Source organism: Oryza glaberrima, chromosome 6 (genome assembly GCF_000147395.1).
Source record: "Oryza glaberrima chromosome 6, OglaRS2, whole genome shotgun sequence".
Taxonomy (NCBI): domain Eukaryota; kingdom Viridiplantae; phylum Streptophyta; class Magnoliopsida; order Poales; family Poaceae; genus Oryza; species Oryza glaberrima.
Genome location: NC_068331.1, coordinates 12,204,592 through 12,219,305, shown reverse-complemented (window position 1 = coordinate 12,219,305; position 14,714 = coordinate 12,204,592). Strand labels below are relative to the sequence as shown.

Sequence of the window (14,714 nt, the reverse complement as noted above, 5' to 3'; positions counted from 1 at the left end):
GGAGGCTTACCACGGAGGGCCTTCAGCCGAACCTGCCGAAACCGAAAACTCAGGCAACAAGCTCACTCCGAAGGCAGGCAGCGAAGGTTGAGAATAAAGCCATATGGGCGAATGCCATGGCTTGGGTTACACTAGCTTCGCCGAGTGGAGTCCTTGCCAGAAGGCTGCACGGACGAAGATGATGCGGCGAAAGCCTGGGCACACCCGGCACGAGTTTCGCTAAAGTACCGAACCTCGTTGCCGGGAGGCCTAGTGGGCCGCTACGTCCTCAAGGGATTTCGCCAGATATATGGGCCGAGCCATTTAAGCCCAGTAGGGACCCGTGTGTGTAAAGGACACAGTGTGCCCTCAATAATGTCCCTATCATAAACGTAACCATGTAAATTCCCATGTATAATCTAAACCCTAATAGTGGGAACCTATAATGGGGCTATAAATAGCCCCTAGGGCCATGTAATAGGGGGATCCCAAAAAATTTGGTCAAAGTAATACAATTGTTCTTTTATTTCCCATCCACTGTTGAGAGAACCACGTTTTTCGACGTGACGCAGTTGTCTATTCGACAACACATACTTTCAATATACTTATCTATAATATACTAAGAAAACATTAAAATTCCTAGAAATGCTCTTTAGCCGTCACATGAGACTTCTAAAAATGCTCCTATACCACCATATGGAGGTAATATTTAGCCCTTGATTTTTACTTAAATAGGTGGTCTATTATTTTAGACCATTAGGTTATAATAAAAAAGAAGTTATTCCTCCCTCTCATCTCACCCGCGTGTACATACGCCTTTCTTATTCCGTTCGTATGCATGTAACGTATATGTGCCCCACTTTTTTTACTCTCCATTTAACCTTTTCTTTATTTAGTTTTATCTTGAATACCCTACAATACATTTGTCTCACCTAAGATTTTTTATGCTATTGATATTTGAGCATATATTTAATCATTCATTTTAGTATAAAAATTATGTAATTATAATAGGAGATCCTAAATATTCCGAGAAAAATACAAAACATTCGACCCTTGATTTTCACTTTAAATCGATAGACCATTTTTTTATACCATTAGATCATATCTATTAGGAAAATAACACTTAACAAACCGGGAAAAAAAATGTCCCATGTACGTATAAATACATAGTACTGTTCGCTGGGCAAAAAAGCCAAGAAAAAGATTATCCTGTGTACGTGTGTACTCCTACTATTCGCCGAATAAAAATAGTTTTACTACGTAAGATGTGCTTTAATACCCCTTATTAAAAACCGCATGAATTTTAAAGAAGATGAATGGACTATATCAGAAGGCACCTAACATCCTAACACTACTACAGAAGATGCCATATGTGCCGGTTCGTAAAGGATCGTTCATCCGGTACCAATTTATCGGTACCAATACCAGCAACCAACACCTATGAGGAAAATAGAACCGACATCTTTAGCTTTGCACGAGAAGAAAAAAATAAAGCTGGCTCGAATCGAACCGAACTCGCCAACAACGTACCATCACTGCCATCATCCTCCTGGATCCACCGTCGTCGTCCTCGAGCCCATTTCCTTGCTGCTGAGGCCGATAGGGAGAGGAAGATGGGGAGGGAAGGTTGTTGCCACACCGTCATCGTTGTCACCACACTGTACCCCTGCCGTCGCTGCACCGCCCCGACGAAACAGCTTCGGTCGTGCCCCCGCCGTTGTCGTGCCATATCCCCGCTGTCGTTGCGCCGTGCCAAGCAAACAACTTTCGTGCTATACCCTCACCGTCGTCGCTCCGTGCCACGAAACGTACAGCTGATGCACCATGCTATCGAGACAGGAAGGGGAGGGGGAGAGGGATGTCACCGCTGATTGGGGGAGAGAGAAAGCGGAGGGGCGGAAGGGATTATGATTCTTACCGCCGAGATATTTTAAGGGATTATATATGATACACATTTTATGACTCACGTTTCTTTACAATGAAATGGCCGAACTATAGAACTCTTTTCCCAGCTAGATTAATGACTCGTGTATAGAGCTGTTTATGTCGACCAAATTAACCAAAAATGGACTGCAAAATGATTGGAGAAACGGCCAAACGGGAGAGTAAAACTTGTCTGGTAGTTCTTGGAAACAATCAATCCCCGACTGTTATGGACACACGTTATTTCCACGCGTATACGTCCATGGAACGCCAAGATTGAACGACTATTATTAATACGGATACGGATCTAGCTTCTTACATAACCTCTGATTCATACAGATACTTGTTCAAGGTTGTCTAACTATTAACAATCTTGACCATCCCACGTCAAAATGTAAACATCAGGACAACAGGACTACCTATATATATATAGTCCACCCGTTAGTTAATTCCATGCACACAGATCGAGGCATCGAGCTAGCTAGCTAGCTAAATTGATCACACATACTCCAGTAATTAATCCAGCTATAGTGTGTTATTGAAGCAGCTACGTAGTACGTATCATCATACGCACGATTCGATCACATGGATCCCTTGTCGGATGAAGCGTTGGCCATCGTTGTTCCCATCGTGGTGTACTGGCTCTACTCTGGCTTGTACATGGCGCTCGGCCACTCCATCTCCATGGACAAGTATCGGCTGCATTCCAAGGAGGAGGAGGATGCCAAGAACTTGGTCTCCAAGCGCGACGTCGTCATGGGCGTCCTCCTCCAGCAGCTCGTCCAGGCCGCCGTCGCCGCCGCCACATTCACGGTCAGACCACGACATTGCACATGGCATTTCAAGCAATGCTTAGCTTAATTCCGTCTCTTGTGTTCATACACGTCCTCGCATTGCATGGTGCAGCTCGCTGGCGAGAGGAGAACGACGACGGCGACGACGGCGTCGCCGTCGTCGTGGCTGGCGGTGGCGGCGCGGTTCGCGGTGGGCATGGTGGTGCTCGACGGGTGGCAGTACGCGTGGCACCGGTGGATGCACACCAACCGGTTCCTGTACCGGCGCGTCCACTCGTGGCACCACCGCCTCGTGGCGCCCTACGCGTTCGGCGCGCAGTACAACCACCCCGCCGAGGGCCTCCTCCTCGACACCGTCGGCGGCGCCGTCGCCTTCCTCGCCTCCGGCATGTCGCCGCGCGCCTCCGTCGTCTTCTTCTCGCTGTGCACGGCGAAGGGCGTCGACGACCACTGCGGCCTGTGGCTGCCGGCGGCGAGCCCGCTCCAGCGCGTGTTCCGGAACACCGCCGCCTACCACGACGTGCACCATCAGCGCCGCGGCGGCCGGTACAACTTCTCGCAGCCGTTCTTCGTGACGTGGGACAAGGTGTTCGGGACGCATATGCCCTACGTGGTCGAGGAGAGGCCTGGAGGAGGGCTCCAAGTGCGGCCGGTGGCCATGTCGCCGTCGTCGGCGACTGCAGCGGCAGGCGCCGGCGGGAAATGAAACTTAAACTGTACGTGTGCGCGGTGAAGGGCCACCAGCTGACTCCACAGCTTTTTCAAAAACAATGTTCAATTTTTTTCTCAAATTTAAATTAGTTGATAATTCGTTCATTAGAGGGTTATTTTCGTTACACGCATTTTGGACCCATGTAAACTTCATCTTCATTAAAAAAAGTATGATTGTACTGTATTACAATACTTCCAACTATTCAAATTACACTACTACAAAAGTGATTTTTCTCTACGAAACCCCTTGATTTTTACAAATGGACCATAACTAGTGGCGTCTGCAAAAAATCGAGCTGCATTTTCACAGACGGCTCCTTTAAGACGCCCATATGGAAAAATCGATTTTCCCATACGAGCCTCTTAAGAGGTCCGCTCATTTTTGCATACGGCTCACTTAAACGCCCGCATGGAAAAATCGATTTTTCCATGCGGGCGTTTCAAGTAGCCGTATGAGAAAATAAAATACGAAAAATTTCAAGCAGTGTGTCTCACTCATATGAACACTAAATTGGATGATTTTTTTTCCTAAATGTTTCTAAAATCATGCTCTATCATATTATTGTGTTCTTAGTGCCATTATTTTGACCATTTTTTCTTGGGACTTTGTTTTATCTATTAAAAATTTGAATTTCTAAATTTCAAATAATATTTTGAAGCAGTAAATGATTTCAGTTGAAAAAGTCATCAACAACAAAGTTGTGTAACTCATCAAGATCTATAACTTTTACTTTGGTCATTTCTTCATCAGACAAAGTGATAGTAACATTTTTACAAAATTTACATCTCTTTTATAGTTTATGAAACTATATAAGGGATATGTATATTTTGTGAACAATCTTACAAATCACTTTGTCGGACGAAGAAATGATCAAAATAGAACTTATAGATCCTGATAAGTTATATAACTTTGTTGTTGATGACTTTTTTAATTAAAATCATTTAGTATTTGAAAATATTGTTTGAAGTTGTCATAATTTGAAATTAAATTCAAACTGTTCAAATAAAGTCATATAGAAAATGACCAAAACAAAAGTTCAAGATCTTGATAAGTTATACAACTTTGTTATTGATGACTTTTCTATTTGAAATCATTTAATACCAAAAATTATTTAAATTTCTTATATTTTGAAATTCAAATTTTATATAGTCAATCAAACTCGGATGGAGAAATGAACAAAAGAAAAATGGTACATCTCAATGAGTTCTACAATTTTGAATTTGACAACTTTTTCATATGAGTTGATTTAGTACCATAAAAATCGACTTAAAGTTTAAAAAGCCACATGTAAAAAAATCGATTTTTGCATGCAGATGCTTAAGTGGTCCACATGTAAAAATGCTCCCTCATTTTTACATGCGGTCCTCTTAAGAGACCCGCATGTAAAAAATCGATTTTTGCATGCGGTTCTCTTAAGGATCGGCCTTGATGTCAGATTGCCGTCCTACTTCCCTCTCAACCAGTTTAAAATTTTCACCCCCAACCTCTCAGTCCTCTCTCTCTCACTCACTCACTTTCTCTCTCTCTCTTTCACTTCCTCTCTCTTTCACTCACTTTCACCGAGAGCAGAGCGGCGCGGGGCAGGCAGCGGCGGCGGCGGGCGGGAGCGGTAGCGGGCTCGACGGCGGAGGGGGAGCTCGACCTGGAGTGCGGGCGTGCCTGGAGGCCGGCGGTGCCCTCTCCTCCCTCCGTCGTCGCCGGCGCTAGATCCCCCGCGAGGAGGCCAGCGGAGGAGGCGTCCGGCGACCCCCCTCCCTCCCCCCCCCACCCCCCGCAGATCTGGGGATGCTCACCGGTTAGAATGGGTTTTGCTCACCGATGGGTCAGCTGGATTATGGCATGTGTGACCACGGTGAGGTATTCCGTAAAATTCAATGGAACCCTTCTCTGATCATTCACTCCAAGTAGGGGCTTAATACAAGGAGATCCTTTGTCCCCCTTTCTATTCTTGTTTGTGGCTGATGGATTATCCCTTCTTTTAAAGGAAAAGGTGGAGCAGAATGAATTATCTTCATTAAAAAATTTTCGCAACACACCCGGTATATCTCATCTGTTATTCACGGATGACACACTGGATTTTTAAAGCTGATACCAAGGAGGCAGAAGTTGTCAAGGAAGTTCTCCATGATTACGCTCTGGGCACAGGACAACTCATCAATCTGGCAAAATGTTCAATTATGTTTGATGCTGCTTCTTCCCCAGTAGTGATCGATTCCATCAGAAACATACTACATATTGAGAAAGATAGCTTTGAGGAACGATACCTAGGTTTGAAATCCTCGAAAACAACTTAGAAACATGCCGGCCTTATACTTAAATCCAAACTTCTCGGTCAACATGATATTCCATCTTTGAGAATACAAGCTTGGGCTCATCGACTCCAATAGGCAATATATCACCATCCGTAATCTTAAGAAACTCTGTTTTCCAAACTTTTCAAGATAAACAATCAATCCCTTCCATTTCCCAAATATTTAAATCAGCACTAGCCACTTAAACTGACTTATCGGCTTGCACGATTTCAACCTGGTCTCCTTGCCATTGAATCAAACATTGATGCATTGTTGAAGGGATGCAACAATTAGCATGAATCCAATCTCTTCCCAACAACAAACTATTAGAACCCTTTCCATCAATTACAAAGAATGTGGTAGGAATTGTCTTGCTACCTACTATCAACTCAACATTTAAAACTCCCATGGTTTCAGAAGAATTGCCCCCAAAGACCTTCAATACAATATTTGTCTTGATCAAATCTCCTTCAAACCGGCCAAACTTTCTGAAAGTAGTATAAGGCATCAAATTGACATCAGCACTTCCATCGACTAGCATCTTAGACATCGGCTTGCCATTGACATAACCTTTGATATAAAGTGGCTTCAAATGTCAATGTTGTTATTTTTTAGGCTTCTCAAACACGGCTTGTTCTGATATTAATTTTAACTCAGCCGATGGTTCGATTTCTCCTTTATCGGCCGTGTGTATGCTGTATTCGGTAGGCAACATAAATACCATATTGATCGAAGTTGAAGCAATTGCTTTTCCCTCGGCAGATGTTGAAATTCTATTCCTTTCCTTATCGTTTTCAACCTCATTGGCTAGCACAATCTTTGATTCAACTCGCCACTCTTTCCTTGTACGTTTCAGCCGATGATCGATTTCCTCATTAACTTCCTGTATCTGCTCTCTATTTCTCAATCTCTGAACTCTCCTTTTCTGACTCCTTGTAAAAATTCTAGTTGGACACCATCGAGGGTTCTAAGCTTGATCAACTTCGTCATTTTCAACTTGATCTTCCATATGATCTTGACGAATCGGCCCCAATCTTCAATGAACTGATCTCCTGGGTTCTGGCCGATTCCTATGTGATTTAAGACTGTTACCCTGGGAAGACTGATTGTAAGAATTCGATCCACCACACCCAGGGCAATTGTTGATTGATGGTAACCTCATTCCATCGTTCCAACAAAACCTGAAGAACTCACAACTTCAATGATGATTAAACTTATCACCTTGATAATATTCTTCATCTTGGTCATCTTGATAATATATATCATCTTGGTGATGACTAAAATTCTGAAAATTCCTCTGAACTTGATGTCATGCCTCTTCCGGTACTTGTTGATCAATCTTCTGCTGTCAATCGTGGCATGCACCACATTTACAGGAAAAGGATGTTCATCAATCTTCATCGGCCTTTTTCCATCATCAAACTTGATTCTTCCTTGTTTGATAGGCGATTGGGTCTGCTACCTGAACACTTTGCACTCATTGGTATGATGAGATACTGTATTGTGCCACTTGCAAAACTTCCTCTTCTTCAGCTCTTCAGCCGATGGCAGAACGTGACCTACTGGCAACTAAATTTGCTTTTCTTGCAACAGTAAATCAAAGATCTTGTCGGCTTTATTGATATCAAAGTCATATTTCTCTTCCTTGTTTATATCCTTGACCCATCGACACATAGTTTTCTTCTTAATCTTGGGCCACTTAGCCAAACTGATCTCCGAGTCTTCCTCTTCAGAATCAGAAACATAATTGTAGACATAGTTAACTTTCTTGAACTTCTTGGCCTCTTGGAAACATTGCTCATGAGCCGATACCTTCTAAGCCAAATGTGATAAGCTCTCAAAGTCTTGTGATGAAAATTTCTCTCTTATCGGCCCAGTCAATCCTTGGAAAGCCAAACCGGTTACCTGTGAATCGGTCAAATTTAAACTGAAGTATCTGTTCATCACATCTCTAAATCTCTGAATATAATATGGAACCGATTCATCAGAATTTTGCCGAATTGCTGTCAAATATGATAACTTCATCTCTTGAGCACCGCTGGAGAAGTACTTGTGAAATTATTTTTCTAGATCAGCCCAACACTTCATAGAAATATATGGTAATGACAAAAACTAAGTAAATGCTGATCCTGACAAGGACAAAGGGAAAAACCTAACTTTCAAAGCTTCAATAGCCGATGCTTCACCACTTTGTGCAAGAAATCGGCTGATATGCTCATATGTAGTAACATTATCTTGTCTTGAGAACTTTGAGAAATCTAGGGTCTTGTATCGGCTTGGCAATGGAACTCTATCAAAATATTCTGGATACAGATGCCGATACATGATCCCATTGTCTTTAGGTTTGATTCCAAACTGTTCCCTCACCACATCTGCAATTATATCGGCTAAAGGTTGTTGTTGAACTCCCCCTTGATTTTGTTGTTCATATTGATTGTACATTGGTTGTGCTGGAGCTTGGACAAAAGGAGGTGTATCCTGCCGATACTGTAGAGGTGATGGAGGCTGAAACTGATTAAAGTTGAACCCTGGAATTTGTTGATACTGTAGAACATTAGGGTCCACTATGCAATATTGTGGTTCGATTGATGGATTCTCAATCGGCTGTCCTGAAGATGGCTGAGTTAACTGAGAAGGAATTACTGGCAGCTGGCTTGCCGTTGGCTGTGTGGCCGATGGCTGTGAACTTTCAGAGATTTGCATTGTTTTGAATAATTGAGCCAGCTACTCAGGTGTCATGGTGCTTGATCCCAGAGCTCCTGACGTTGGCTGTTGCTTTGGTTGTGCTGATCCTAATGCCGACATGAGATTTCCTTGAGGTTGACCACTCCCAAGACTAGTCTTGATTTCTCTATATTTGGGAAAAACACCACTTGGTAAATATACTGGTCCTCTTGTCTTCTCCTCAGCAATTAACCCATCAACCACTGACTTGATCAGATTTTACAACGTGTTGACCAAGATTCCAGATTAGTAGATGAAAGCATGATGCACAGCTGAATCAAGACGATCTTGTAAAGTCATCAACTAATTTTTATTATCATCATCTTCTTTCTGCTCTCCTTTGGCACCAGATGATCCTTCTCCTTCTAGCATTTGGAACATGTATTTTTGAATCACTTTTCCTTGCTGAGTCACTGAAAAAGAATTAAGATATGCTTCCTTCAGTTGTTGCATCTTCTGCTCCATCTCTGCCTTGTGCTCTTTAACAATGTCTTTAACAATGTCAGATGGTGACGACATGGTTGAATAACGAAACTTTGTCCCAGTGGACGTGCCAAAAGTGTGTTGATGTGAAAACACGACGCCATGGGAGATCTGCTTAACTCCAGTGTAGGTCCAAGGCTATCCTCAAGTGTGTCAAGGGCATGCTAGTTGATTTGATTCTACAATCAGCAAGAAAGAATAAAAGCAGAATCAGTCGACCGATAGCCGATCGGCCGATAGGCCGATAGCATATCGTTGATGGTCTAAACAGATGAAGTTAGACCAAATCGGCTATGGACTGGATATGTCAAAGAATAATAAACCCTAAACACGCCCAATCGGCTATAATACTATCTATAGAGTTTAACAGATTGATTTAAGACAATATTACGAAAGTAGCCGATGTGACAGTATTTGGCGCAAGAAAGATAACATACTAGTTAATACTCTAGTACAAACTTATATAAATAGATTGATTCATATAAACATATCAAACATAAATCAAGCATGAAAGTTTTGGAATCTAGCCGATACTAACTAAAGCTTGATATGTTTATATAAAACAATCTATCTATGTAAGTGGCGAATATACATGAAACAGGGGATGAAACATGCATGTTAGGTAAGATCGGCTGAAACCCCGATACTATTCTTATTATGCCTAATTGCCGGCTAGTTTGTATGGTTCTAAGCATGACTAGGGATGATGCATCTCAAAGTATGAAAATAAACATGCAGTCTAGACAATCAAGCAATTAGACACTTTTTACAATGGTAGATGCCTTAGCTAATCTAATCTAGCAAGACAGTTTAACCAAAACCAACATAAACCCTAAAGCGAGTAACAGCCGATAGAGCTCAATTGAGAAGCTAAGAATAAATTAACTAAGACATATGATAGCAACGACTCGCGATATCGAGCCTAACACGTCTAAAGCGACATGTTAGCCCCGATAGCGCAGGCCATTGAGACGGGTTACCTCTTGCGAAGAACTCACCGAAAAAGGAGAAAAGTAAAAGGGTAGTGATGCGCCGAAGTTGTATTGGATTTGCTTCCTTATTATAATGCTATAGGGCTCATATTTATACCCCGAGTACAAAGTTAGTCCATTATGGATGCAACTCAAACCTTTGTAAAATTAAGATACAAACAAGACCATATATGATGGTCTCTTACCAAATCACTAATAAACCGACTCAACATCCTAATTCATAGATACAATTGCCTTAATCGAGCTATATCTCTATTTGGCAATGACAGTTATCCCAATCTAGGCCCATGCTAAGCCTAAGTCACGTTATATCGGCTGTATCGGCCATCGGCTTCATCAACTTTTACCAACTTCATACTCTGTTTTCATCCGATACGATATTCAGCCGATGCGCAGTCCGACTCCAAATTCAATTCGATTTGACACCAAATCCGCTTCAATTTTCTTCCTTCTTTTCCGAATCTAATACCAAATCCCATTATTAACAAGTAGTAATTCAATCGACCACGATAGTTCAGGGGGTAATTCGTACTTTTTCCATGAAAATAATACCACCTATAACTTGCATATTAGATGGGCTTCTGGAACATGTTTGATTCGTTCTAAAAGAAACCCATGTTTAATACGTATTATAATCTACGGTCGTGATATTACCATTGTGAAATCATTGTCATGATTAATATTTGTGATGAACAATTGGCGTTACAAATGATTTAATTGATGAATTGGTTTGAAAAGATGTGTGGATATTGGTGTGAGTGCGTGTGACTAATGTGGGTCAGGTTGTAATATCTGTGCCCATAAACGGTTGTTTTGTCTGATTGTGTGCAGGTGACTTGAGGTCAGCCTTGGTCAATGGTGAGGATCAGGACTATGTTCAGAGAGGAAAAGAGGTCTAGTGCGGTCGGGATACCATGTGAGAAGGTGACTAGAGTCAGGATTCTTGGATGTCAACTTTGGTCAACGGTGGGGATCGGGACTAAACTCAGGGAGGAGTTGAGGTCCAGATGGTCAAGGATACCGGGTGACGAAGTTGGATACGAGATGGCGCACGGTGGATGGACACCGTGTGGGAGTGATCTTCACAAACGGGCTTCACGAGATGTGCGTGCAAGTGTTGGTGCTCGCGAGGAGAAATGAGAGAAGTAGAGATGTTCATGTACGGTGGAGTGCATGGTTGCTACAGTACTCGATGTACTGTAGCGTGTAGTTTGCATGTACGTGATGTGCATGTGTGCTGTGTGCATGCTGATGCATGTATGATAGTTGTATGTGTCCTGGTCGATGGCAGGCTTGATCCATGCAGAGGCAAGCCGACTCGGCTCAGGCGCCAAGCAGCAGCAGCGAGGGCAGGAGTCTGACTTGGGTGCGGCTGCGGATTCGGAGAAAAAGGAAATTGAGGTACTGAGTTCTATTGTAAATAGTAGTTCTATACCTACTTTGAGTATTTTGAGTAGGGGGTTTTATGGTATAAATAGGGAGGGAGCGTGAGGCTTCCTGTATCACTTTTGAGAGCAATTGAGTTGCTAGTTTAGTTAGGGTTTCGAGTTTAGTCGAGATTTTTTGTGAGTGCTGTTGGTGCACTTTGTAAACACAGAGAGAAGCAATAAAGTTATCATCTACTTTGAGAGTTCTTCGATTTGTGTTTCTTCGGGTTCAGGTGACAGGGAGGCGATCTAACCGGCGGTGTGCGAGCGGTCCGACCGGCGGCGACAAGACTACGTCGAGATTTCCATCGATTTGAGGGTAACTTTTATTTCCGCTAAAAGTTTTGGGTTTTTGGTTTTCCCTACCATTCACCCCCCTCGGTAGGCTTGGTTACTTGTGTTCGATCCTACAACCATGTTTAATGTTCTGATATTTCTAATTAACGTGAGAGCTACTAAAGAGTGCCCAATTAGTATAGATATAGGGTATAGATAGAGAGAGATTGATATGATCCCACATGCATGTATTTTAACTCTTACTACTTTTTTTCTTTCTAAACACGATACACAAATGTGCCTCATATATACATGCATACACACTCACTTCAATAAATATACACACATTGTACACCTACTACCACCGTTCAGAGACTAAGACTATGGTGGTGTTTGGATCCAGGGACTAAATTTTAGTGCCTGACATATCGGATGTTTGAACACTAATTAGAAGTATTAAATGTAGACTAATAATAAAACTAATTGTATAAATGAGAGCTAATTCGCAAGAAATTTTTAAGCCTAATTAATCCATAACTAGAACATGTTTACTATAGCATCACATAGTCTAATCATGTATTAATTAGTCTCAATAGATTCGTCTCGTGAATTAGTCCAAAGTTATGGAATGGGTTTTGTCATTAGTCTACATTTGATACTTCTAATTAGCGTCTAAACATCCGATGTGATTTTAGTCCCTGATCCAAACAGCCCCTGGCTGGCAAATTCTATGAATGATGAAGTAACAACACACAATTCACTATCAACGAGCATATCGTCTGCCACTTCATTTTAGGTATAATATTCAAATTTAATTCTATCATAAACCTTATTAACGTTGATTGCCTTGCTGAATCTGATTAATGTCTTTATGTTTATAATAAACTTTATTGATGCTGATTGCATTGCTAGCCCTGGCTGAGACAGGGTATATATATGAATTGTCTTTATCTGATCTAACAAAATATTAAACGATGAGGTTAGTCCATGCATTTTTTATATTAATTTGTCCTTTCTTCACAAAGTAAATAAGCTAATGCTAACAATACATATCGATATATCTCAATTCATGCAAATTAAGATCGAAATATGGCAATCGAGTTAGCTATAATTCCCGTTATAAATTCCAACAAGATACTGTCTCCATTCCAAAATAAGTGCAGCCATGGGTATCCGTGTACCGTCCGTCTGATTTGAAAAATTTATAATTTTTTAAAAAAATTAATCACACATAAAGTACTATTCATGTTTTATAACCTAATACAATAAAAATACTAATCATGAAAAAAATTCAAATAAGACGAATGGTCAAACGCTGGATATGAATTTTTATAAAACTACACTTATTTTGGGACGAAGGGAGTACATATTTTTCCTTTGTTACCGTTAGCACGTTTTTCAAACTGGTAAATGGTGTCTTCGAGTGAAAACTTTCTTCATAGAAGTTGCTATAGAAAACAAATAAATCCATTTATTAAGTTTTTAATAATTAAAATTCAATTAATCAATGTGCTAATGACTTATCTCGTTTTGTGTGCGTACTTAATCTTCATCTTCCATCAGCTTCAAATGGGCCTTAAATCTTTTTACATGAGTTTATTTAATCCTCTAGGGTTAATTTAATTTTGGTGACGTGTAATAATTGTTTTAATATTTATGCCTTTAAGGGTCAGCAAATTAATTTTTTCTTGATCTGAATTAGAATAAATTTAATTTTAGTAGTCCATAAATTTAGGTTTGAATAACACATAACGATTGCCATATATATTTCTGTGTTATATCTATGTTTGCAAAATTTGGTCTTTAAAAACCTTAATTGGATCATTATTTAATTTTAAACTACTAAATACACTATTTAAAAACGTGAAATAAAGTTTATTGATGCTTTTGGGGATATTTAAAAATTCAGAGAACGTAATAATTTCTAGAGATTGGGCATGAGTAAACAAATGTAGTAGTAGGTTTATATTTCATTAGGTAAGGACATTCCCTGCGATTGTTTTTCTATGGAACTATGCACCCATGGCCTATAGTAAAATTTTACTCTAAAGGCGGCCCCGCTAAAAAGGGAGGACAAGCATGATGGATAGATTAATCAGCATTTAGCAGTAAATCTTTTCAAGATTTCTTTTAAAAAAAACAGAGAATGAACATTCAATTAAAAAAAAGGAAACATCTTACTTTCAATTTAAATTTAATTCGTTATAATTGTTTTTGGAACAATCTAGTACACATGCCCGCGCGAATGCATGGGCTATTTTCCTAGTTTAACAAATTTTAAGTAAAAACATGGCTGTGTTTAGTTCACGCCAAAATTGAAAGCTTGGTTGAAATTGGAACGATGTGATGGAAAAGTTGAAAGTTTGTGTGTGTAGGAAAGTTTTGATGTGATGGAAAAATTGGAAGTTTGAAGAAAAACTTTGGATCTAAACACGGCCCATAAATAAAAACAAATAATTTTGTATGATTGCTAGCCGTGTAATTAGGTAGGTCACCCATCTAGTTTTAATTAGACAACCAACTCTTCAGGGCCTGTTTAGTTCGCGAAATAAAAATTTTTGGGTGTCACGTCGGACATTTGATAGGATGTCGGAAGGGGTTTTCGGACACGAATAAAAAAACTAATTTCATAACTCGCTTGGAAACCGCGAGACGAATCTTTTGGGCCTAATTAATCCACCATTAGTACATGTGGGTTAATGTAGCACTTATGGCTAATTATGGACTAATTAGACTCAAAAGATTCGTTTCACGATTTCCTCCCTAACTGTGCAATTAGTTTTTCTTTTAATCTACATTTAATGCTCCATGCATCTGTCAAAGATTCGATGTGATTTTTTTGGAAAAAAATTTTGGGACTAAACTGCTTGTTGAAAAGATCAACCCACGGAATCTTAGATATAAACATCACAGCTTCAAACCGTACAAAGAAAGATTGAACATCCTTTAGTAATATCAAGGGTGTGTTTAGTTTACGCTAAAATTGAAAGCTTGGTTATAATTGGAAAGATGTGTTGGAAAAGTTGAAAGTTTGTGTGCGTAGAAAAGTTTTGATGTGATGGAAAAGTTGGAACGTCGAAGAAAAATTTTGGAACTAAACTCGGCCCAAGTTG

The 14,714-nt window shown here is 40.5% G+C and overlaps 1 protein-coding gene across 1 annotated transcript; it reads left to right on the top strand.

Moving 5' to 3' along the window:
- Positions 1-2,487: 2,487 nt before the first annotated feature.
- LOC127776912 (sphinganine C4-monooxygenase 1-like) lies at positions 2,488-3,402 on the top strand. The gene is made up of 2 exons (XM_052303475.1): positions 2,488-2,715; positions 2,809-3,402. The coding sequence occupies exons 1-2, from the start codon at positions 2,488-2,490 to the stop codon at positions 3,400-3,402; spliced, it is 822 nt and encodes a 273-aa protein (XP_052159435.1).
- Positions 3,403-14,714: the final 11,312 nt, after the last annotated feature.

Bases quoted from the DNA above. Each gene is read 5' to 3' on its own strand.
- LOC127776912 (XM_052303475.1), top strand. From the start codon at position 2,488: ATGGATCCCTTGTCGGATGAAGCGTTGGCCATCGTTGTTCCCATCGTG. The intron at 2,716-2,808 runs GTCAGACCACGA...TGCATGGTGCAG, and splicing joins TCGCCGCCGCCACATTCACG to CTCGCTGGCGAGAGGAGAAC.